At 40.6% G+C, this 23,731-nt stretch overlaps 1 protein-coding gene across 1 annotated transcript; it reads right to left on the reverse strand.

Annotated features, from left to right (window-relative positions):
- Nucleotides 1–1,368: 1,368 nt before the first annotated feature.
- AADAC (arylacetamide deacetylase) lies at nt 1,369–22,853 on the reverse strand. Its single transcript, XM_018571177.1, has 5 exons — nt 22,552–22,853; nt 11,537–11,759; nt 8,170–8,239; nt 6,103–6,274; nt 1,369–2,187 (listed from the first exon to the last, which is right to left on the reverse strand). The coding sequence occupies exons 1-5, from the start codon at nt 22,687–22,689 to the stop codon at nt 1,579–1,581; spliced, it is 1,212 nt and encodes a 403-aa protein (XP_018426679.1). The 5' UTR covers nt 22,690–22,853; the 3' UTR covers nt 1,369–1,578.
- Between the last annotated feature and the right edge of the window lie 878 nt (nt 22,854–23,731).

The raw sequence follows: 23,731 nt of genomic DNA on the forward strand, positions 1-23,731 counted from the left end.
TTGCCACTCTCCGTTCTGCCCTAACATTGACTAGTCGCTGACGGCCACAATTCGCACGTTCAGACCCAGATTTTCGGCTGACCGTCCAGTCTTTAAACACTTTAACAACAGCTACTCTTGAACATTTAACAAATTCTGCTGTTTTGCTGATACTTGCTCCATGGCTCCGCGCCAACAATCATCCCACATTCAAAGGCTGTTAAATCGCGTTGTTTACCCATATCTTCAGAAAAAAATCACTTCTACTGTCGTGGTAAACCTGCTTCCCTATTTATAATGGTCTGGCCCTCTAGCAACTTCAGTGCAAAATTATAGCTAATTATAGCTAATTTGCCTACAAACGTCAGGTGGTCATAATAATCTGGCCACTCAGTGTATATATATATGTGTGTGTGTGTGTGTGTTTGTACTTTTGTGTGCACACCCTAATGGAATAGGCTGCGCACGCTTATGCCTGAGATTGTAGTCCATCACGCGAGCTTGGAGCGGTGGCTACGTTACAACACTCACAGGGATCATGGTAAACAAACGTAGCCACCCTCCAGAAGGAAGACAGTGTCAGTATTAACTCAGAGATGATTTGAGGATCTACAGCTGAGTGATTCACAAACAAGTTACATTTTTGTTAATAGTTAAGGTACTTGATTGCATTTTTAAGATTTATCTCGTGAGTTTAGTGTCACTTTAGATCTATGGGTACTTAAGGGTCTCTGTTGTACCTTCTTTTTAATTAGCTGAGAGTGCCTATAATTTTTTTATAATATCTAAACAACTGATGATGCTAAGAAGATCATTTATTTTTCATATAACATGTGCCCACAGACCAACAAACCTATTGCCAGTGTCATTATTGGTAGATAACCATTTCCTTCCTGGAAAGGCAAAAGGATCATTTTAGATATGCCAACAAATGAATGTTTTTGTAGGTTTCTTTGCATTCTGCTTACATTGCAATGTAACCCATTTACTGACATGTACAGTATGTTGTGGAGCATGATATCTGGATAGCCGTCTAATGAAAAAAGATCAAGCAGTTTTGGTACTGTTGCTTGTCTTAGGGTCACTTTAGTGGACATTCCAGCAAAATTCAAAGTTCAGATTCTACTGTAGTAACCACATAATTACACAAACACAGATCAATCAATAGATATCAAGCTTTAGCAACAACATCAATGGCTCATAACAAACAAGATAAAGTTAACCCTAGATATTAGATTAGGAAGCTATCCAAGATAATTTTAACCATATGCACACATATTCCTATATGATTACAAAAGCAGGCATGGTCGGTAATATATCAATGTATACTCCAGAGTGGAGTCACAGGGTTATATATTAGTTTAACCTTATTGATACACCATGTTAAAAACATTCCTGAACAATTGCCATCTCACGTCTATAAGAACAATAAATGTCAACATCAAAGGACAGTACAGCAGAAGTAGTGTATAGAATTCTCAAATTTTAGACTCTGCTTAAAAAGAACAATTCTAAGTCCTAGTTGTCACACTTCTGAAGATGCATAAAATTATAGTAAAATATTTACCTCTGTGGTATTTGTATGTTATTGTATGCTTTTCACAGATTGCTATCAAGCCACATTAAGTATTTGTCTGATATGTGGTGTGCTATAGCAAAATCAAAGGGCAATGTGTTTAGTAAAAGTATACCATGGAATGTGCTATCATAGTGGTGGTGTACAACTTGAACCCCAGCTTGTCGCAGTCTTGATGCGTACATAAAGCCATCATCCCTTAAGACATCATACATGCATGTAAGGACATATGTTAATGGAAGGCCTTTTAAGTTTTCATCTTCTTGCAACAATGGAGACGATTTTATATCCAAAATTCCTGGGTATTTTTTAACAAAACTTGAGTCTCCATATTCAGGCTTGTGGTAAACGTGGTTGTTTTTCAGGCTATTGGGCAATAAAGTACTCCAGTTTACAAACTTAAATAAATGAGCTTCTTGGGATGGTATATATCTGTTAGAGAGCATGGCTTTAAATAATTTTTGATCGGTGGTGAAATATTCACTCCAAAAACGCACCATGAGTGTCCTGGAAAGTAAAGGCATGTTGCCATTTTCTCGGTAAGATGGCGTGTAAAGATCAAGGGTCTGCAGAACTGGGTAGATTAATGCCTGGATCCTCAGTTTCACTTTGACTTCTGGGTCATGGAACAGCTGTAAAAATCAAATCAATGTTATATTAAACAATTCAAATCAGAGCTTAAATGCCAGCAGCTTTACACATAGTACGGATGTGTTTATTTTTGTTGTCAGCATGAAGAGATTTTCATTTTAATGGGGTGATGCAAAACCTCTTATTTTATCTACTAATTAAAGAATTAAAGTGAAACTGTGTGTGAAAGAAATATGGGAGTTGCCATTGCTGATTTTAAGCAGCTGTCATCTTGATCCTGACTTTCCTATCTAGTGAGTGACTGATGCATCCCCTTAAAGTGACACTAAAGTCAAGAGTTAAACCTTAAAAATGCATTCAAGTACCTTAACTATTAACAAAAATGTAACTTATTTGTGTATCACTCAGCTGTAGATCCACAAATCATCTCTGAATTGGTGCTGACACTGTCCTTCCTTTTGGAGGGTGGCTAGAGTAGTCACCACTCCAACCTTGCTCCCATGATAAAATATAAATACAATACAAAACAATACAGTAAACTAAATATGAGATTGTAGTCTATCATGGGTGATAGCTTGGAGCGGTGACTATTTTTCAACACACACAGCGAACGTGGGGAACATAAGTATCCACCCTCCAAAAGGAAGGACAGTGTCAGCATGAATTCAGAGATGATGTGACGATGTTTCAGCTGACTGATACACAAATAGGCTACATTTTTGTTAATAGTTAAAGCCATACTAAAGGCTATCAATTTTTTACCTTAATGCCTTTCTCTGAATTAAGGTAAAACATGTCTCACTACCTTTTCTTGCCCCCCACCCCCAAACACTTACCTATATTCCACATCCACTGCTTCTGGCTCCCTGACAATCACAGATGTTTCAATGAAGTTTTGGGTTGAAAGGAGGAATCCCAAGGCCACTTGGGGCAGGGTAGCAATAGACTGTTGCACCTGCCCATAATGATACTGAGAGGAGGGAGGAGGTGGTGACAGGGGCATGGCTTGTTGATTGTTATGTGTGTCAATGGACGCATACAACACAGCTCGGTTCCCACTGGGAGAGTGCATGCTAAGGTGTCTCCTTTGCAACCTGCTAGGCAAGGGAGGCACCCGTAAACAGGGGGGGACGGGGCGGCAGTAGATCCAGCAATAAAATAATAAATAAATGAAATGGGAAATATAAAAAAAAAAAAACTGCACAAGTACAAATGGATCTTCTGTGGAGAATGTAACAAAAAACCTGAAGGTTTAATGTCACTTTAAGGTATTTCATAAATTTTTAAGATTTAAATCCGGCATTTAGAGCTCATTTTGTTACAGGGCTCCCCTATATGCGTGTCATATTTTCATCACTCAAAAAAATAACTCAAGTGGAACTATTAGTAACTTTACAAGTCCATACGAATACAAGTCCATAGTCCTACAATGTCACAATATAAAGAAGTAGCATATAAAGAAGTAGCATCAAAACAACACTGTCTGTTATTGTTAAAATGAGTTTTTCTCTGTTAAATTTTAGATATATTTTCAATGCCTTCTCAAGAATTTTCAGATCACATTTTATCCTAAGTTGCCCAACTCTTATTTTAAAATTATTATAATTTATTATAGAAATTATTATAAAATAAATAGCTTAAAGCTCAATCCCAGGCAGATATAGAAAAAGACACAAATTGATTAATATGTTATAGAATTTATTTTATTTAAATGCAAGTAGTGTAAGTACCTGCATTTGACTTGTATAGCCCTGTCTGGCAGCACCTTTAAGCCACAAAAACTGCACAACCTGGGCAATATGACTGTGCCACAAGATCCCAGCTGGAGGGAGCAGAATACCAGGACAAATGTGATTTGCCACATCAGCAGATGGACCTGGCCCCACCCCCACCCACCTGGCACATGAAAGGAGAAAGACAGGAGTGAGGGGAGGAGACCAGAGAGCACAAGTCAGGAGGCAGGGGGATCTTTCAGAGCAGAGCATGCGAGACACACAAGCCCACCAAGGAAAGCAGTGGATCACAAGGGAAGAAGATGAAAGTAAGAGTGGAGACCAGACACAGTACAAATTATCTGACTTCTCCCTGTTGAGGACATAAATCTAAGGGCTCTAGGCACCAGGGACAGTGTAGCTAGCCTCTTGTTTGCCCTTTTCCAGCCAGGACAGTTTGGCCCTCACCTAACAGGGGACACTACTGCCTGTGGTGGAGCTTTTTTAAAGGGGACATCTGTACCCTTTCACTGTGGATAGTTGGGACACTTTGATTCGATACCCTTCTACCTCTGTGAATTATAAATATCTTCCATAGTAGGTTGAGCATGCCGTTATCATAGACTTTAAGAAAGATTTACCCACTGGCCAGTGGTAAGGGTCTAAAAAAAGAGTAGTTAGGCCCCAGTTATTGCAACACTTGGTATCAGCCTCTTGCAGTCTACTGTACTGCCTTTATAGCAGAGCTTAGAGAATGGGTGAGAGAAGTAGTTTGAGTATCCAGTTAGGCTTGCTGCAGTGCATGGCGTCATTCAGATAACAGGAGAGAGCAGAGGGACAAAGATCTGAGCTCATCAGTGTTTCTGCTTCTGTTTTTACTGTCCAATCACAGGGTGGGGTGGTGGACTTATAAGTGAAAGTGAAACTGCAGCAGATAAATATGAGATATCCCCCCCCTTCCAAACAGGGTTGTAGTGTGTAGCAGAGCTGTGTAAATTTCAGGACTTAATGGGAAAAATACAAATCCATTGGAAGAAAAAATAGCTTCCTTATATGTATTTGATCTCTGTATTGAACAGTTTTCCTGGAGATCAGCTTTAAGACTGTAAGCCCTCAGGGGCAGGGCCCTCCTTACCATCTTGTCTTTAATTGTATTGTGATTGTAATGTCTTCCTTATATTGCAAAGCGCTGCGCAAACTGTTGGCGCTATATAAATCCTGTATAATAATCATAAATATCAGGAATTTTCCAGAATGTTGTGTGATCTGTGAGACAAATGTATATTTGTGTGCTCTGTCAAAAATGTTCCAGTTTAATCATAACATGTGACAATGGAGTTGCATAAGTCTAACAGGATTATTCACTAAAGGGTGAAGAGTTTGGAGAAGGCAGGAGAAGTGAACAATCTAGGACCACATAGCTGAACTGGAAAGTGAGCTAAATTTGAGAATGTTTCCAAATCGGCTATATTGCCCGAGATTGTTCACTTCTCCTGCCTTCTCCAAACCCTTCACCCTTTTGTGAATAATCCTGTCAATAATTAATGTGCAAAAGAACAGACCTTTATGAAACATTTCAGTGATCATGCAGCAACCATTATATTTTCACCAAAACAAAGGGAACAGTTCCTTTGGCACATGAACTGTTAAAAAGGAGTTAATAATAGTGGGCTCACTCCAGTCAATATAGGAAATCCGTTGGCACACTCAGTATTAACTGAGTAAGAAAAATGGTGATTGTGGCAGATCCTAGTAATGAGGCAAATCAAACATGACTTATTGCCAGAGCTTGTGTAGTTGGGCAAATGCAGCATGCTTTGAGGTGTGTTCAGCCTGCATTTGAGATCAGTTTGAGACACATTTGAGATCCCTGTGCGTTTCCTCATAGGCAGGGGTGTAACTACCAATCATCAGTGAAGGGTATTGATTGTTAACCTTAATTTTCTAGATAACTACCATCCTCATTAACAAGCTGGAATATAGGAGTTGGCAAAGGGAGCAGTGGGCATCAGATGTTGGATGGTATCATTCACCCATCTATACGAGTTATTTTGTACATCTATTCATTTTCAGTTCGAAGGGTGAGCATACATGTGAGTGTGTTAACATTTGATAAAGATTAAGCACTTGCACATCAGTGATGGTAGATTTTGCAATCATTTTATGCAATTCTTCCAGAAAGAATTGGCACGTTTTCCGTTGCAGAATTTTAAATAAAATCATTTATTGAACTAAAAGTCTTACCGTTTGTGTTATAGCTGCAGCCAAGTTTCCACCTGCACTGTCTCCAGACACAGCTATGCGGTTTGGATCAACTGAGTATTTATCAAGGATGCTTTTCTGTAGAAAGAACCTAACTACAGCATACACGTCATCAAACTGTGTTGGAAAGTGGAATTTGGGAGCCAGTCGGTAACTAAGAAAAAAAGAAACCACTGTGAGAACCGTTTTGTGAAAAAGCACTGTAAAATGTTGGAAAGCATATTTTCACTTGTATGACAGATTTGTGTACATGAAATCATCCAGAATGAGAAATTTTAACTAGTGACATAGGCAAAGTTAGTGATCTCCAAGCTTGATAAAAGATGTAACAACACCTTGTGGGCTAAGGTAGTTTCATAGGAAAAAAGAATGCTATGGGTATTCCCCAAAATTGATACCAGACCCTTATGCATGCATGCAAACTAACTGTCCAAAAGAGAGCGGAGGCAGCAAGTGTGGGCTTACACCATTCTTGAACCATACCAGGCCACATGCCCTCATCATGGAGAGATTTCCTTGCCAGGGGGGCCCAGTGGATTTGGGGGTCTGAGGGGAGGGGGAGGGCTAGTTTCAATTTTAAAACCCTCTTTAAAATAGGGTGACCCCGGATGTCCATCCTCCCCATAGTAAATAAGTAAGGGCTACATAGTACCCCTGGTTACTCATTCACAAAAAAATCAATAGTAAATAAACACATCTACATCTTAGAAAAAGTTCTTTATTTAGAAAAAATTAACAATGCCCCACAATGTAAATTCAACATCAATCGCAACATCCAGTGATATAGATCCAATATCAATTACGAGGAATGACACCCCAGTAAACCCACGGAAGATGTTGAACTGCGCAATGAGGATCCTCTCACACCAATACTCTCTTCACAAATGACAGCTAGCCGGCTGGACGCCGAGTGTTAATATCAGTGTTAACTAATCGCCACGCATCCGGCTGATTAGATAACACCGATCTTAAAAGTGATCAGATTGGTTTCTTTTTCTTTGTTGAAGATCAAGAGTTTTGTCATTGTGCTGAAATCTATTGTTATCTAACCAATTAACCAGGACTTAACTAAAACAACATGGTTATTCACAAAAGGGTGAAGGGTTTGGAGAAGGCAGGAGAAGTTTGCAATCTAGGACAAAATAGCCGATTTGGAAACATTCTCCAATTCAGCTCACTTTCTAGTTATGTTGTCCTTGATTATTCACTTCTCCTGCCTTCTCCAAACTCTTCACCCTTTTCTGAATAACCCTGCAAGTTTTTATTTCTTTTGTAATCGGCAGATGTTCAGTAAGGTTTTTCTGAGAAGTAGTCATCAGTTTGAAAGGCAAGAACTTTGGTTAATCTGTAATTTTCTACTCTTCGGAGTATGTGCATGGAGATTTGTACCAATCTGCATAAAAATTCAAATTTATTAATCAGCATTGCCTATGCCTAAACTGTGTGGCTCTGTAGAGATCTACAGGCAAATATTTAAGAGGAACAAAGAGAAAATTGAATGATTCTCATTATTTGATTGTGTGGATAATGTTTAGTGCTCGGGCAAAGTTCATTACTGCAAGCAAACATTGGTGAAGGGCAGATTTGTATTACAGATTCATATTACTTGTAAATATCACATATTATATGGTCAGCACTCCAGCTTTTATAATTATAAAGAAGAAAAGCAAAAGCAAATTTATGATAACTGGCTGCCAGACGGGAATTAATTTCACACCGTGGGATATCTTGACAGGGCAGTAACAGTAGCACAGATTTCATGGAGTAGAAATATTAAAAACTCAAGAGGCCCAGAAACGGATCTGCCCCTGGAGTATTATTGAATCTTAATCCAGCTTTACCCTGCACAAATTAACAGTTGTTCAGACATTTAAATTGAAGGAATTAGAAGCCATAGTTTTGCATTTTTCAAAGTTCATCCTAATCATGGTGATCCTAGCCTTTGTTTAAATGCAGATTTTTCACATGCTTATTTAAAATCTGCTCTAGCATTCAATTTAGTAAACAAGTAAATGTGAGGCTGTCAGATAAAGAACAAACACAACCTACTTGATTGACACTACCACCGCGCTGAGCTGATGTGCTGTTTTCCTTGATAGAAGATCATATGGCTTCATGGCTGTAATTAAAAAGGATCAAAGTGATATATGATATAAGTAATAATCTGCATTCCAAAGTATATGAAAAACAATATATAAGATTGTGTCCCTTGATGATTATATATATATATGCACAGCATAGAGTATACATATACACTATAGTGCCAAAAGTATTAGGACGCCTGCCTTTACACACACATGAACTGTAATGGCATCCCAGGCTTAGCCGGTAGGGTTCAATATTGAGTTGGCCCACCCTTTGCCGCTATAACAGCTTCAACTCTTCAGGGAAGGATGTCCACAATGTTTAGGAGTGTGTCTATGGGGATGTTTGCCCATTCTTCCAGAAGCGCATTTGTGAGGTCAGGTACTGATGTTGGACGAGAAGGCCTGGCTCGCAGTCTCCACTCTAATTCATCCCAAAGGGGTTGAGGTTAGGGCTCTGTGCAGGCCAGTCAAGTTCCACCACCCCAAACTCGCTCATCCATGTCTTTATGGACCTTGCTTTGTGCACTGGTGCACAGTCATGTTGGAACAGGAAGGGGCCATCCCCAAATTGTTCCCACAAAGTTGGCAGCATAAAATTGTCCAAAATGTCTTGGTATGCTGATGCCTTAAGAGTTCTCTTCACTAAGCGGCCAAGCCCAACCCCTGAAAAACAACCCCCCACCATAATCCCCCTCCACCAAACTTTACACTTGGCACAATGCAGTCAAGCAAGTACCGTTCTCCTGGCAACCGCCAAACCCAGACATGTCCATCGGGTTGCCAGACAGAGAAGCGTGATTCATCACTCTAGAGAACACGTCTCCACTTCTCTAGAGTCCAGTGGCGGCGTGCTTTACACCACTACATTCCACACTTTGCATTGCACTTGGTTATGTAAGGCTTGGATGCAGCTGCTCGGCCATTAAAACCCATTCCGTGAAGCTCTCTGCGTACTGTTGTTGTGCCAATCTGAAGGCCACATGAAGTTTGGAGGTCTGTAGCTAATGACTCTGCAGACAGTTGGTGACTTCTGCACACTGTGCACTTCAGCATGCGCTGACCCCGCTCTGTCATTTTACGTGGCCTACCACTTCGTGGCTGAGTTTCTGTTGTTCCCATTTGCTTCCACTTTGTTATAATACCACTAACAGTTGACCGTGGAATATTTAGTAGCAAGGAAATCTCACGGAACACCTGAATCCATTGATTTGGAGGGGTGTCCCAATACTTTTGGCAATATAGTGTATGTTTATAGTGACAACCTCCTCTTAAAAACTCTACATCTATTCCTTCAATCAGCTCATCCCTCACAGTTATAACCTTCCCCTCTCACAAGCAGGGTCATTCTATCCTTTTGAATGGTGTTGTATTGTACTTATACTGTCTCCCCATATGTTGTAAAGTGCTATGCAAACTGTTGGCGCTATATAAATCCTGTATAATAATAGTACAAGGTATATTACATTTTTGTTTTTGGGCTTAGATATACTTTAACATTCAGAAGAAAAGTGTTATTTTCCTGTCAGCAGTACAGAAAAACCAAGGACCTTTCTGGGAATAAAAAACTGAAAATAAGCTTGCACGTATGGATGCTGTAAAGGGTATCCATAGCTTCAATGTATAGTACTAGAATCAGTAACTAATAAAGGTATGTTCCTTCCCACGTTTGGAGCGCTGTGTATATAGGCCATGACAGGCCTTTAATAATGACTGGATGAAATATACATACAATGGGCGTACACTAAAAAAACACTCTGTGTATTTGTTATTACATGCCAGGTATGAAAATGAGAGTTATATTGCACCAGCTTCAAAGGCTGCAACAAGCAAGACAATATTTCTATCAAATCTTAATTAAAATAAAAATAGACAGCGCAATTTATAATGATTGATTAGAGAAAACCTGAGAACATGTTGCCTCGTGTGGCACAAGCTTGTCCAAATATTGTAGTAACCTTAATTACCTAAAGGCATGGCTGATAGCATGTTCTTGTGTCATGACCTAGAGAAAATCAAGCAGCAGCTCATTCTGAACCAGATGTATATGACTAAAAACTAGAAAAATATTTCTGAAGCCGATAGCAAACAGCCTCTCCTTCCCGTGTCTCCTCTGTGTTATCCTGGACCAAATAGAGTGGGTAAGCTTTTTTCAGGTGCTTCAAAGTTTTAAGGATAAGCATCGGAACATATAACTATTGCAAAATAACATATGAAGTGGTGTTATACAGGGAGTGCTGACTGTTTACTCAATGCTTAAAACAGAAGTCCAGTAAAAAATAAAAAAACCTCATTAAAGATGAAGTTAAAAGAAAAGAAACAGCTGCTTTTGCTGCAATAGTCAACTTTAATCTGGGTCTGTCCCCTAGCAGTACTTTTTTCTACCACTAGATGTCCTCAGTCTTCCATGTTCTATGACAGCCAGCATCGTTCAACCCACTTCCCCGGAGGCCAAGCTCCCATGGACCTGCCTCCAGTCTGTGTATAAACAGTGAAGGAAAAGCAGCAGTGATGAGCCCATCTCTCTGTCACTCTGTTCCCTCCACCTATCAGCATGCCTCTTGTCAGCACATGTGCAAATAGGTTCCCCGTGCTGCTTCCTCCTCTATTAGTCTGAGCTCCTAAAAATGGACTGCAAAAGGCTGATACTAGGTCACATTTAGGTACTTATACAGTTTGCAAATTACATTTGTATTATAGAACCACATTCATTTGTGTCATTTATAGCTGCCTGGAGTAAAGCTTTAGAAATTACAGCTAGAATTTGAATGGTTTCCTTGGGGATGTTGACTTTTTTCTCTACTACATATATGACACCTTTTTAAGCAATCAGTTTTATTCATATATTAAAAGGAGAATTATGGGGTGAGTGGAAAAACACTCATCCCCATAATTCAAGCCAACCTGTGACACTGAAGCTGTCACAGGTCGGCTCTGTTGATGGGTAAGTCAGCTAGCACGTACCACTGATCGCTGACTTCTCGAGCCACTCTCTGCAGACAGCAGTGACTGCCAGTCATCACTCCTCCATCTCTGTTTCTCCAGCACTGACTGGAGGAACAGACGGGGAGGGGGCGGGTACAGCTGGTTCTGCTTCTAGAGAGGCAGAGCCCGCTGTCAATGAGCCAGCTGGGTGGATCTCGACAGGCAATAGTCTGCTATATACTTCATTTTGGGTCACCGGAGGACATTAGTAGTTACTTTTCTCATCATTAGGCAGAAATATAAACACCTCTGTTTTAAAACAGCACTCTTCATCTTCTTCAGTGTGAATTTAGGGAATCATATTATATACCAATGCCACACATAGTATTGTTTTAGATGCTACTTACCTGCACTTCCTAAACACCATCCACCACCATGAATGTAGATAACGGCTCTCCTCGGTCCTTCTGATTGTCGTTTAGGCACATATAATCTCACAGGAACATTGCTGAATGATGTGTCTGTGACAGTAACATTTTCATCTGAAATGGGTTCTGTATGTTCCACCTTTGTTAACAGCATCATGACATCCATGTAATGCGTTACCCCAAGCAGCTCAGCTAAATAACCCTGTAATGCAAATACAAACAAAACATTGTCATTACAGATGTAGCAATAATGCACACATGAAAAACATCCAATAAAACTTGAAAAAAGTGAAGAACTTGCCCATAACAACCAATCTATGGACTATGGACCAGTTCTTCACTTTCATGAAGAGCTTTTTTTGTCTTGTTTTTACATTTAATGTAATATGGGACCTATCTATTGCACGTTGAATGTTATCATGGAAAAAAAACTCAGCAAGAAAAAGCAGTTTAAAAAACGTCCAGCCAAAAATAAAATAAATAGCCTTTTAAGGGACCATTCACAACAACAGGTGAGGGCTAAGTTGCACACCTCAGGGGGCAGGCACCTCATTGGGTGGTGTGGCAGCAGGAGCAGAAAAAAGCTCGCAACACCCCCCCCCCCCCCCACCGGGTTACAGCTCGGCCACCCGTCACCTCCCCTCACATCAGCGGTTGACAGCTTGGATGATTCTGGACTGAAATAACCAGATTCTTCCCTCTTCTCCTTGCCACATCAGGCAGTAAATAAGGTAAGGATGCCCATCCTGCATGCACCTGTTGGAGTGCATTGTGCATGCATACTGTGATCCATTGTACAATGCATAGTAGTGCTTGCTTTTTTTAAATAGTTTATTTAATTTGGCAGTTCTATAACTCTATGTGGTTACAGTCCATATTTGCCAGCTGAAAGAAGGATTATGAGTAAAGAATTCAGGGAATCCCAAAATGATTGGAAATTTGGGTAACACAATGAGCTGACAGTTTCGCAGTGGCTGGGTTCCATTTCAAGTTTAAGATGAATAGTAGACATGTGCACCAGCAAAAAATTTGTTTAGTTTCTTTTCGTTTTTATTCGGATTTTGCGTTATTTCGTTTTTCGGGATTCCGGTCCAAAAGTTAATTTGTTTCAGATTCGAACGAAATTCGTTAGCGCTAGTCTCTACGGATCGGGGGTCTAGTAGGAATGTTAGGGGGACCCCACATTTTTTTCCCATTTTGGGGGGCTGGGGTTTTCTACCAGACCTAAAAGGGCCTAGGATGGATTTTGGGGGGAACCCCATGCACTTTTTTTTTGTTTTGACTGGGGGGGAGGGGGGGTCCCTCCTAACATTCCTACCAGACCTAAAGGGTCTGGTAGGAATTGGGGAGGAACCTAAGCCTTTTTTTTCCTCTTCTGCAGACTGTAAAAAAAATGTACAAATGTTTTTCTCAAATGTCACTTTGCTGCAACTAACGAACGAAACGAAAAAGACGATTCGTAAAGACTACCGCTAACGAATTTCCGAATCGGAAATTTGGATTTGTTTACATTTGGAATTTGGAATTCGGATACATCCGAATCTCTGAAATTTCATCCGAATTTCAATTCGAAACGAAACAAATCGCACATGTCTAATGAATAGTCTTCAGTATTTGGCCATGAAGATAAAGGCAAACAATAAACAGTTTCTATATCAATAGGTGCAGATTTATTTCTCATTTCTATATTACTTTTTCATGTGAATGTCCATGAACGTTTCCTCAGCTCCAGAGTCCAGCATAGCGGAGCAAGAAATGTTATGTTTCTCAAGAATAAGTTGGATATGAATGCCAAAATGTTATGGTTGAGAACAAATTTTATTTTCTTCTTGAATTAACAGTGAGACAGATTGGTTGTATAGAATGTATTTGTTTAGACCCTTCAACACCAGTCACAGCAATTGTTCTCTTTAATTTGTGTGGTTAGTTAACAATATAACATCCAGAGTCCCCACTGTGAAGACAGTTCTCCAAAAGCTGTCTCTCCTTCTCCTGAACACATACATTTCCTTATTGCAACAATCTGCATAGGTTCCGGACTGGTGGATTTTGGGGACTGATTGAATAAAAAACAAATGCATCCAATACAAATGCTAGTTCAGTAAGTCACTTTTCAGTTCAGATACATAATTGGATGAAAGTCTCAAAATCATTCTGAGCTTCTACACTGGCGAGCTCATTTTTAACTTTTTCAGAGAGCCCTGGGCGGAAGTGACTTATTGTGCTGGTGGATTCCAATCTGCAATCCAGCTTTGAAATTCAGTTATATATATTCAGCAACAGAACATTAACCCTGCCACAAACTGTGCAACTTCAATAGCAGCACAGCATTTGGGATGATCAAAAACTTAAAGCACTGTCCTGCTCCACATAAGGGGAGGCCCAAGTTCGGAGGACTTCTCTATTCAAGGTTAATGATAAACAGTACCTTTTTTTTAATTCCAGGTTTCATCTGGAAGTATATACAATGTGTGTAAGGGATTCTCTGTGATGGCAGCAAACCCATTCAATTTAAGTGGTAGAAACATATGAGCATTAGAGTCTACAGCAGTGCTATCTCAAAAGCGTAAATCCAGTAGTTGTCTCCGCAACTAATTGATCTCCTCTTGTTGACCTTTCACCACATTTTGTAGTTCACAACATTTCTCTTGGAAAGTAACATCAAAATTTTGCAACTCTCAATTTGCTGACTTGTAAAAGGTCATAGCAGCTGCTACAGCGAACTCCATGTTTCGGCAGGATTTTCTGTCATGATCTGGTATCGTACGTGGATATGGACAATCATTAAAATAAGTAAATAAGGACACAGTGTAGCAGTAGCACCAAAGAGCAAGGAACTGGCATAAACACAATAGGGTGGTCAACTGGAAATGTGGGGGCATGGTTTATATAGGAAGTTTAGGGAAGAGCAAGGAGTTCAGAGTTTCTCTTTGGTGCTCTCTTATGACCAAACCTGTTTACGTCATCTTCCTACAACTGCTGGCTATACAACTGTTGTGAACTGTGCAATCTACAGAGTGATAATGCAGGCACCAGGTCACTATTTAACCTTCACCTTGTCCATTCAGTCTCTGCCCTTGCGTTTGTTCTGATTAACCAAGTGTGCTGCTATTGTTCCTGATTTCTGTGTATGACTCAGGCTCTGGCTGACTGATCTTACCCCCTTCCTTCACCACTCACTGTCCTTTACCACCCAATACAAAATATTTCCCTTATCCTCTCTGTCACAATTCAGATTGCAACAAAACACTCTTCTCAAAAAAATGAGGACGGGTTAGAACTTCTGCCAGGTTATTAATATGATCATATGCCTAACGGTCCCAGTGACAACCACTTCCCTTATTTTTTTGTCTTACCATCACAGGGACAGGAATTGAGGTAACATTTCCCAAACAGGGTTACAAACAGGACATAAAACCTGACAGAAATGTTTCCTCTTCCAAATGCCCAAAAACTGTAGCCGGAGTTAGCTGGTGTCATTCTGCACAGGGGAAATCAGTGAACACATGTCCTCTGGTCCCCTGCCACTCTCCATCCTGACACTGGCCATGGAGGTCTCGGCCACCCAGGAGTGACAGGTGAGCCCAGGACACATGGTGGTGGAGGTCAGGCGGGGGAAAGGGAGAGCACATGGGCATGGATGTGGAAAATGTAAATAATCTGTTTACAGGTTAGTGCTGACTCTGGCTTATGCCTTATTGGAAACAGTGAAAAGGTTAAGAGAAGCAGTGTCAGTTTAATAAATCACAAAGAGGAGGTGTTTAAAAGATAATAATTTCCTCATTTCTTTCGTGCAGACTAGCAAATGAAAACTAGCAATTGATGGTTCATCATTTCCCTTAAGCTGTTATATATTTTAATAAATGAGCATAATTTTTTTGTGTGAAACAAGAAGCTGATTAAACAATACTGAATATTAATAAATATTTAGCAGAACTGTGTTCATGTTTTTATTGTAGATTCTCTCCATTTCGCATCAGTGTTTATTTCCGCTTGTGAACATTTGGTTTAAATTGTAGTTGCGCAGTATGTAACTAAATTGGCTAATCAAAAATGATGCAATGCCAATGTTTTTTCCCGGGATAGGAACCACCCTGATATGTACTTGTATGTTTGCCCAGTGCAAGCTACAACTGCGTGAATAATTCTATAATGCTGATTTATTTGTTAGGGAGATACCATTTGCCAAGATGTTTGTATCTGACCTAACCTTGAAAGACATTGTTCTGTAGCACGAACAAGAGCATTGTGTTTAATGCTATCTAAAACTTTGCTGGCTATGTCTCAAATCTGCAAAGCAAAGTTTTGCCCATGAATAACAAAAACCCTGATTCAATCATGTAGGTTTGCCCAGTGTTTATAAAAGATTATATTTCAGTATGTACTTTCTGTCTTACTTTAACAAAGAAAAACTTTTACCATTTGCTACTGCAGAGAAATGTTAGTTTAAGGTGTAGATAAAAATGTATGACACTTTAAATGGTTTTTCCACCCTTTAATAAAAATTAAAACCACTCCGAATGATTATCAAACATATTTGCAAATATAACATTTCATCTTTTTTATGCCTTTTCAGGTCACATTTCAGATAAAGTCATCTGCACCAAATGGTTCACTGCAAAAAGAGTAAAACATGCCTGGCATCCCTTCAGATATGCATACACTCTAGGTTAGCTCACTGTTGGCCATCAGGCATAAGCTAGAACTTTTGTCCCAAGACACCATATAACAACAAAAACATTGCAGTTTTTCTCCTCTTTTTCTCCTCTTGCCTCAGCATATTTATGTGCATGCTTTCTGGTACTTGTGTTTTATAGCAATGATTATGTTGAGATTATGATGAATGAGATTTTCTCTCACTTCCTGTCCTGCAGACAACAATTTACAAGACGGAAAGTAAGGGAAACTCTTCAACAGCAACACAGAGAGAAATAAAAATGTTTAGCGGATGGTTAGGGAGAAAAATAACAAAGATATATTCACCTGATGCTTGAAGCCACCTGTGACAGCGCTCCCTCCTGCCGCCTCCTCCTCCGCTGCAGTGTCTTCATCTCCTATACACTGTGTGTAGAACGTGAGGACTCACAGGACCTTAGACTGCTGCAAGCTGACGCCTAGGATCAGGTGACTATAACTTTTTTATTTTCCTCCTTAGGCTGGACACACACCTTACAACCATCACAAGACTTTTGTCTTGCGATGGTTGTAAGGTACTTAAAAAAACGTACGATCTGCCTATCTTGCATAGGCAGATCGTACTTGCGATGATCGCAAGCCACGCCCCCTGCGGGGTGGGCTTCCGGTGACCGCAATGCCGAACGGGCAGTGTGCGCTTGCGCACACCGGCCCGTACGGCTTTTATCGTACGGACATGCCACAAACCTGCCGAACATCGTACGATGCTCGGCGGGTTTTCGAACATGTCCGTAAGTCGTGCGACCTTACAGTAGTAGAGGTTGCACGGCTTCCACACACCTTAGGATAATCGTACGATCGCGGAATTTCCCGCGACTATCGTACGATTATCGTACGATTATCGTAAGGTGTGTGGGGACCTTTAGACCAAAACGAGCACTAAACCCTTGCAGCGTGCGGGTAGCCGCCCCGCCCCAATCTAATAATAGTTTCACAACAGCTGGAGTATCAAGGTTGCCTACCTCTGATCTAGCCTGTTCTTTTTTTAGTTCTTCAATAGCTTAGAAATACCTGGTGATCCTGCCAGTTCCCCTTAGTTCCTCTTTGAATCTGACCACACCAAACACAGAAGCAGATCCGCTTCTAGGAGTTAAAGGATGCCATGGCAACACACAGCATGCCTGTATGTTCCATGGTCAATTTTGCGGCCATGTCCCCCACGCAGCCCTCCGGTGTTGATTACTAGAGGAGCGTTCTGGAATGCCATGCAAACGAACAGGGAACATACTTCCACGCTGTGTGTCACATCATACTTTTCTCGCCCTCTTGCTATACAAACATACCCCTTGCTATGGGGAAGAGGGACACAAAGGGAGGTTGTGTGCTCAGGTGGCCGCAGAAATAAACATTAAATAAAAGGTACATAACTATTATTTTGTATTAAAGTCAGTCTGATATGAGTTTAAAAATACAATTTGCTATGATTCTATTGCTTCAATAGTACTGTGTTCACAGATAATTTAGGGATGTAGCCCTCACCCCTATAACAGCTGGCACTAACCCTTTTGCACAAACCAGACCTATATGACATCCTATTCCTGACAGAACAAAAGGTTAATCAGCAGCTCTTACTGACTTATCTTACTATGTATTGTGAGTGACTACAATGGGGAATTTACAATTTATTTAGATTTCAAATTCATGTAAATGTTTTTTTCTGTATCACAGAAGTTGAATTGTGTCTCTGTAACCTTTGCCATTAAAAACTAATTTTCTAGCGCTGTTTGGCTTAATGTTTAGAGGCCTTTTATGAGTTACGATAGAATAACACAAAGTCCAACTCAAAATCAGATAACCTGTATGTTGTGAACTGTGCAATCTACTGAATATACATCTCTGTGCAGAACCCCCTCAAGCTTGTTCTCATACAACTGCTTATTTCCTAACTTTCTGAGATGAGGTGGCCCAACTTCCAGCAAAGTGGGCAGAATTTATTAAAACTGGAGCAGACAGAATCTGGAGCAGTTGCCCATAGTTTGGAAGCTGCATCCAAAAGGCATCACAATGCTTTCCTATGGGATTTCTGGTGCTCTGTTCACACCAGTGCAGTCCGTTCCAGTGCAGTCCGAAAAAAATACTGCTGGCCTCATTTTAGCTCTATCGGATCACAACGGAACGCATCAAAAACGCATTTAAAAGCACCAGAATGCATCCAAAATGAAAAAATAGAATTAGAAGTGCTCTGGCAGGAAGTGACATAATGGTCTAATTTGCATTTTGGGAAAAAGCCAAAAACGCATCAGATTGCATCAAAATCGCGGTTAAAACGCGGCACACAGCATCGCACTGCAGCTGCGCAGATGCATGCAGATATGGTGGGAACTAGCCCTCAATCTTCAGTTTGTTCAGTTAAGCTTTGGACATGAAATGTAGAAGCTGATTGGTACAGCTGCTTCAGATTCTGCCTGCTCCTGCTTCAATCTTACGACATTTTCCTCAATGCCTGCTCCTGCTCCTGCTCCAATCTTACTACATTTTCCTCAATGCCTGCTCCTGCTCCTGCTCCAATCTTACTACATTTTCCCCAATGCCTGCTCCTGCTCCAATCTTACTACATTTTCCTCAATGTATTTAGGCAATGGGCAAACCCCTGTCACATTCCCAGGTATGGGGACCATTAAGAATTTATATGCCAAAAATGGCCTGAAAATTACTTCAAACACCCAAACATTATTTTCTGAAAGCCAAGACCATATAGAATAAAATGGTGGAAGTTACAAATGTTGCACGATCTTAGCGCAACTTATTATCAAACCCATACATTTTGTGAAAAATGCACTAAGTGCCCCAAAACACAATAAGATACCCATTTTTGATAAAATATAAAAGATAAGGTTATAACGAGTAAAGAGATACCCAACATTCCTAGATTAAAAATTGTGTGCATCTGTGAAACGGCAACAAAAATTCAGCACCCCAAAAAGTCCATAGATGATGCTTTAAAAGCCCCTACAGGTCATCAGTTTAGAAGTACACATAAATATTCGCCCTAGAATTATTGCTCTCACTCTGACGTGCGTGGCGATACCCAGCATGTGCAGGGCGATTATCGTTTTCATACGTAGGTACACCCGCCGCGTGTTTACGTGAAGACGCGCCTGCTCGCGGCGCCGGGGACATTAAACATTTTTATAATTTTTTTACATTTATATCATTTCATATTTTTTAAAACTGTTGTTTTTTTAAACTTTACTTTAATTGCTATCACATGGGCGGTCTTACAAGCCCCCCATGTGATAGCATATTGGTGGTGACAGGTCCTCTTTCAGGTGATACTGGGGGTCCAAAAGACCCCCAGTATCACCTTTACACTCTAAATAAGCCATTGAAGCGCTGATCGCACTTCAATAGCTTATTGCACAGCTTCAGGAGCCCAGCAATGACAGCTATGGGACCGGAAGTGATGCAATCCGCATCGTTCCCGGTCCCATAAAAAAGGTAGGAGATCGGTGAATGGACGTTCGCCGCTCTCCTCCCCAGCTTCCCGCTGACACCTGAGATGCTGGTCCCTGGTCCGCAGGAGGGGCAGCAGAAGCTAGGAAACACGGAGCGGGTGCCGGGCGGGGGATGAGGGTGCTAGAATCGCTTCTATTATAAAGCCGGCCGCCGGCTCTACAAATGTAAACAGAGTGGTTTAATGCCAGTGACGTACTATGCACGTCACTGGTCACTAAGGGGTTCAATAGAACCTTTTCATAGATATCTGTACATCAGACCAAAAAGATGGACAACTGAGGAGGAAAGAGGGACAGAGGGATTTGGTTCCCAATGAGGGATAGTTGAGAAATATGCAGGGGGGGTGAAACAGAATGTCACTCAAAATCAGGTTGCACAGTGGGAACTATCCTGCTTACAATAAAATCAATCCCTAGTGTGTTGCTTCATTCCACATAGTCTTGTGACCACTAAATACTCTCACCCTTCTCACAATATGTGGAGCTGATTTGTCAGACCTCCTGCCTTGGCCCAGAGGGTTTTATGAGGAAATTGTGCTGAAATAAACCACTACGCAGATTATTTCCTTTCAGATATTTCAGTATCTAAAACATCAGGTGATACAAGACTGGTAACTTATTTATCTTTTCTTTCCCAGTCTTCTGGTAGTGGCCATGTTAACTAAGGGCAGATTACTAGCTCTCCATTTACTTACTGAAACTCTGATACATGTGACTAGACATGTGACTATGTACATCATCTCAGTGGAGGAAAATGCCTTTCCAGATGACATTTCCCAGCAATGCTCTGCTGATGTAACCTTCCCAGGATGCAATGCTTTGGCACTTGCATCATTTGTGCCAGAACTGGACCAGGAAGTAGATGAACTCTATTTGTAAGTAAATGAAAAACAAGAATGTAATATGATTTTAAATCGGCATTAAGAGCTGCATGCTGCTGTGATTTTTAGTGAAAGGGGTTAAAGGTCCGCTTTAATGGTACTGAACTGAGGACGCCCGTGTGAAAGGGGCATTAAGTAATAGATATTCATTGAAAAAAGCAAAGACTTTTTAATAGAGGATCTCACAGCCAACAGGATCTCACACCCCTCCCTCCTTAACCTCTTGCCGTCCGCCCGTAGTAAAAAAACGGACGGACGGCACTGCAGCATCTGCGGGTGTTTCACATATAGGCGATCGGCGGGTCCATAGCCCGCCATTTAACACCGCGGATGTCAACTGGTTAACTGCACTTCTGGCACCTACCAATGTTAACAGGCGTCAAAGCCAGGTCTACTGTGTACCAAAGCTCTAGAGCTAGAGCTGGCCATAGACATCTGAGAAGCATTGGAAGTGCAAGATTTCACCATTTCACAATTGTTCTTGGAAAAGTTTCTCATAAACATTCTTATGGATAAAGAAGTTGAAGTGTTGCTCAACACACTTCAGACAGTCCTAGTTCTGGTTTAAGTAGGTAAAAATAGATATAATACCTGGCTTTCTACCCTGAGAACATTAGGTGGGATTTCTGCAGCCTTTCTATAGATGTGAGATTGGAGTCTAATCAGGAGAGTGTCATCTTATGTCCATGGGCTACCTAACTCAGATATAGGAAGTGACTGACAGAGGAATTCACAGTGTTGGATCTTCATGATGGGACTGAAAACAGCTCTATAGAAAATATTTCTTGTTGCCCATGATGACCAATCAGCTTCTGCAATCCAGCTATGGAATTGAGTAATGGATTCTTTCTGATTGCTACAATTAAAAAGGATGTTTCTGTTTGAACAGTTTTCGTACGTCAACCCCAATGACGCTGTGCAGGCAAGTATATATTCCCTACAGTCCTTCATATAATAATTGTAAATTAAACTGACAGATTTTATTTTCCTGACACCCTGACATAACCATGTAATTACATAGAGTACATAGTGCCTGTGTGAAAAGATGCAGCTGGCTCTTAGCTAGCTTTGCTGTCAATATATTCATCACTGACAACCACATGTGTGTATATACATTTCCTCTGTGTATCCTTCTGTTAGTCATTATCTATTTGTTATTCATTGGAGTGGAGAGGGATTCTGTTTCTCTGTGCACAGATTTTATTACACACTTAAAGGAAACAAATTTGTGAGCAAACATGATGCTGTAGTTCCTGGGTAAACATATAAGTGTTTGTATAAGGTTTGGTATAATACTGCCTCAGTAGAAGCATCTACATGCAGGACAGCTACAAATAACTCATGTGATTTAACCCTGAACTGCAGTTATATACATTGACTTTATATAGATCATAAAAACTCAGCTTGCTGGAAGATCTCTGATTGTTGTTGTACTTGCTCTTAGTTGCTGTTAATTATTATTCAGAAATAGTGCCAGGAGTTTATGCAGCGTGTTCGATGTGGCACACAGTTGAAACAATTGACAATTAAACACTGACCCAAGAAACAGAGCTCCTTACCCTGGTGAATTCACAAATAATAGAACAGTTAAACTCCAAACCTATCACTAGCTCTGCTGAAATCTATCACATTGCGAACAGAGAATTGCTAATGAATGGCCAATTAAAGATTAGATTCCATAAGTACTTGCAAACTCAGCTTCCATGCAAACACAGTTGTAGGACTAGTTAGTGAAATCCTATAGCCATCCTTCACTGGACTTCAGAAACAGACCTCTTAGCACTTATCCATACAACAATTCAGCAGGATTTTCTAAATCCTGATTACAGATTTACATTGCTCGTGTGCAGTTTGTCTTTAATGCGTATTTAAAAGCTGTTGAAAATGATAAAAGGATTAAGTCATTAGAAAAGCAAGCCAGGATTTCAGAGGACAGTATATAATACAATAAAGCTGAACTTACCGCATGTCCTAGAGTTCTAAAAGTTGCATCCAACAACATCACTTTGAATTTCTCTTCCACATTGTCTGGCAGAGGCTTGTAAATGTAGTATGCTAGCAGCACAGTCACCAGCACAAAGAACACTGATTTTGATGCCATGTCCAACTCCAGTGCCCACGTCTGTCAAGTGATTAAAGCCTCTTCTCACCGACTGTGTTGTAAGTCAGCAGCAGAACTGATAGGGCAAGTTAATCTGCTGGACCAGAGCCCACTCGTCATCTGATCTCCACTGCAGCCTACTGAAATGCTGTGGCAGGCAGCTGGGTAGATCATTACTAGGAGGCTTTGTCACAGTAGTAGCACAGATCATCCTGCCTAGGTTACACACCCATATTAACACATCATGCCATAAATGATTTTTTGTCAATTGTAGAGGTAGTGATAACCCCCTAAGGAGCTGCTGGATTTTTTGGCCCTCCTAGTGCTCCTTTAGTTGATCTGGTCCACAGCTACCCCAAAAAACACTCACTGACCCACTAGCAGTAACTGAAAGACATTCATTCTGTCAGTCTTTTCTTACAGATTGTTTTAGCTTATTGTCCAGGGGGGAAAGGGTTTCGGATTACAGGATACCTTAACAAAGTATTCCCTATGCTCAATTGACCTCAGCCCTTCTTACAGGCTAGTAGTATGCCTTTAAGCCGAGACCAGCAATCTTCAGTTGTGTACCTTTAAACTGGGACAGTCTTCAATTGTGTGCCTTTAACCTGGGACAGGCAAGGGCCCGAGAATACTCTTGTGAAGGTGCTCCCCTACCTGTCGTTCACGTCCTAGTATGGTTCCCATTCTTCTGGACATGGCTCTGAAATTGTTTACTCCCCAGACAACAGGGCTGGGAGGCAAATGACCATTCTCTTCAGCTAAATACTCTCCAGGCAAAGCATGGGATGTAAAGGACCATTCTAGAAGGTCTCCCTAAATATTTATCTCCTTCATCAAAAAGATGTAAGCCGGCAAAAAAAAATGTTGGTTCCTTTCGTTTCAGATTTTTATTTTGGCTTTTGGGATTCAGGTCAGAAAGTCAATTAGTTTCAGTATTTGGATTCTTCCGAATTAAACATTTTAATTAATTTCGGATGAGTTAAAGGAGAACTATGAGGTGAGTGCTTTTTACTCACCTCATAGTTCTAGCCGACCTGTG

The sequence above is a fragment of the Nanorana parkeri genome, unplaced genomic scaffold (genome assembly GCF_000935625.1).
Source record: "Nanorana parkeri isolate BGI_ZX_2015 unplaced genomic scaffold, ASM93562v1 scaffold1692, whole genome shotgun sequence".
Taxonomy (NCBI): domain Eukaryota; kingdom Metazoa; phylum Chordata; class Amphibia; order Anura; family Dicroglossidae; genus Nanorana; species Nanorana parkeri.

Bases quoted from the DNA above. Each gene is read 5' to 3' on its own strand.
- AADAC (XM_018571177.1), bottom strand. From the start codon at position 22,689: ATGGCATCAAAATCAGTGTTCTTTGTGCTGGTGACTGTGCTGCTAGCA. The intron at 11,760-22,551 runs GTAAGTTCAGCT...TTTGCATTACAG, and splicing joins TTAGAACTCTAGGACATGCG to GGTTATTTAGCTGAGCTGCT. The intron at 2,188-6,102 runs GTAAGACTTTTA...TGATTTTTACAG, and splicing joins CTGCAGCTATAACACAAACG to CTGTTCCATGACCCAGAAGT.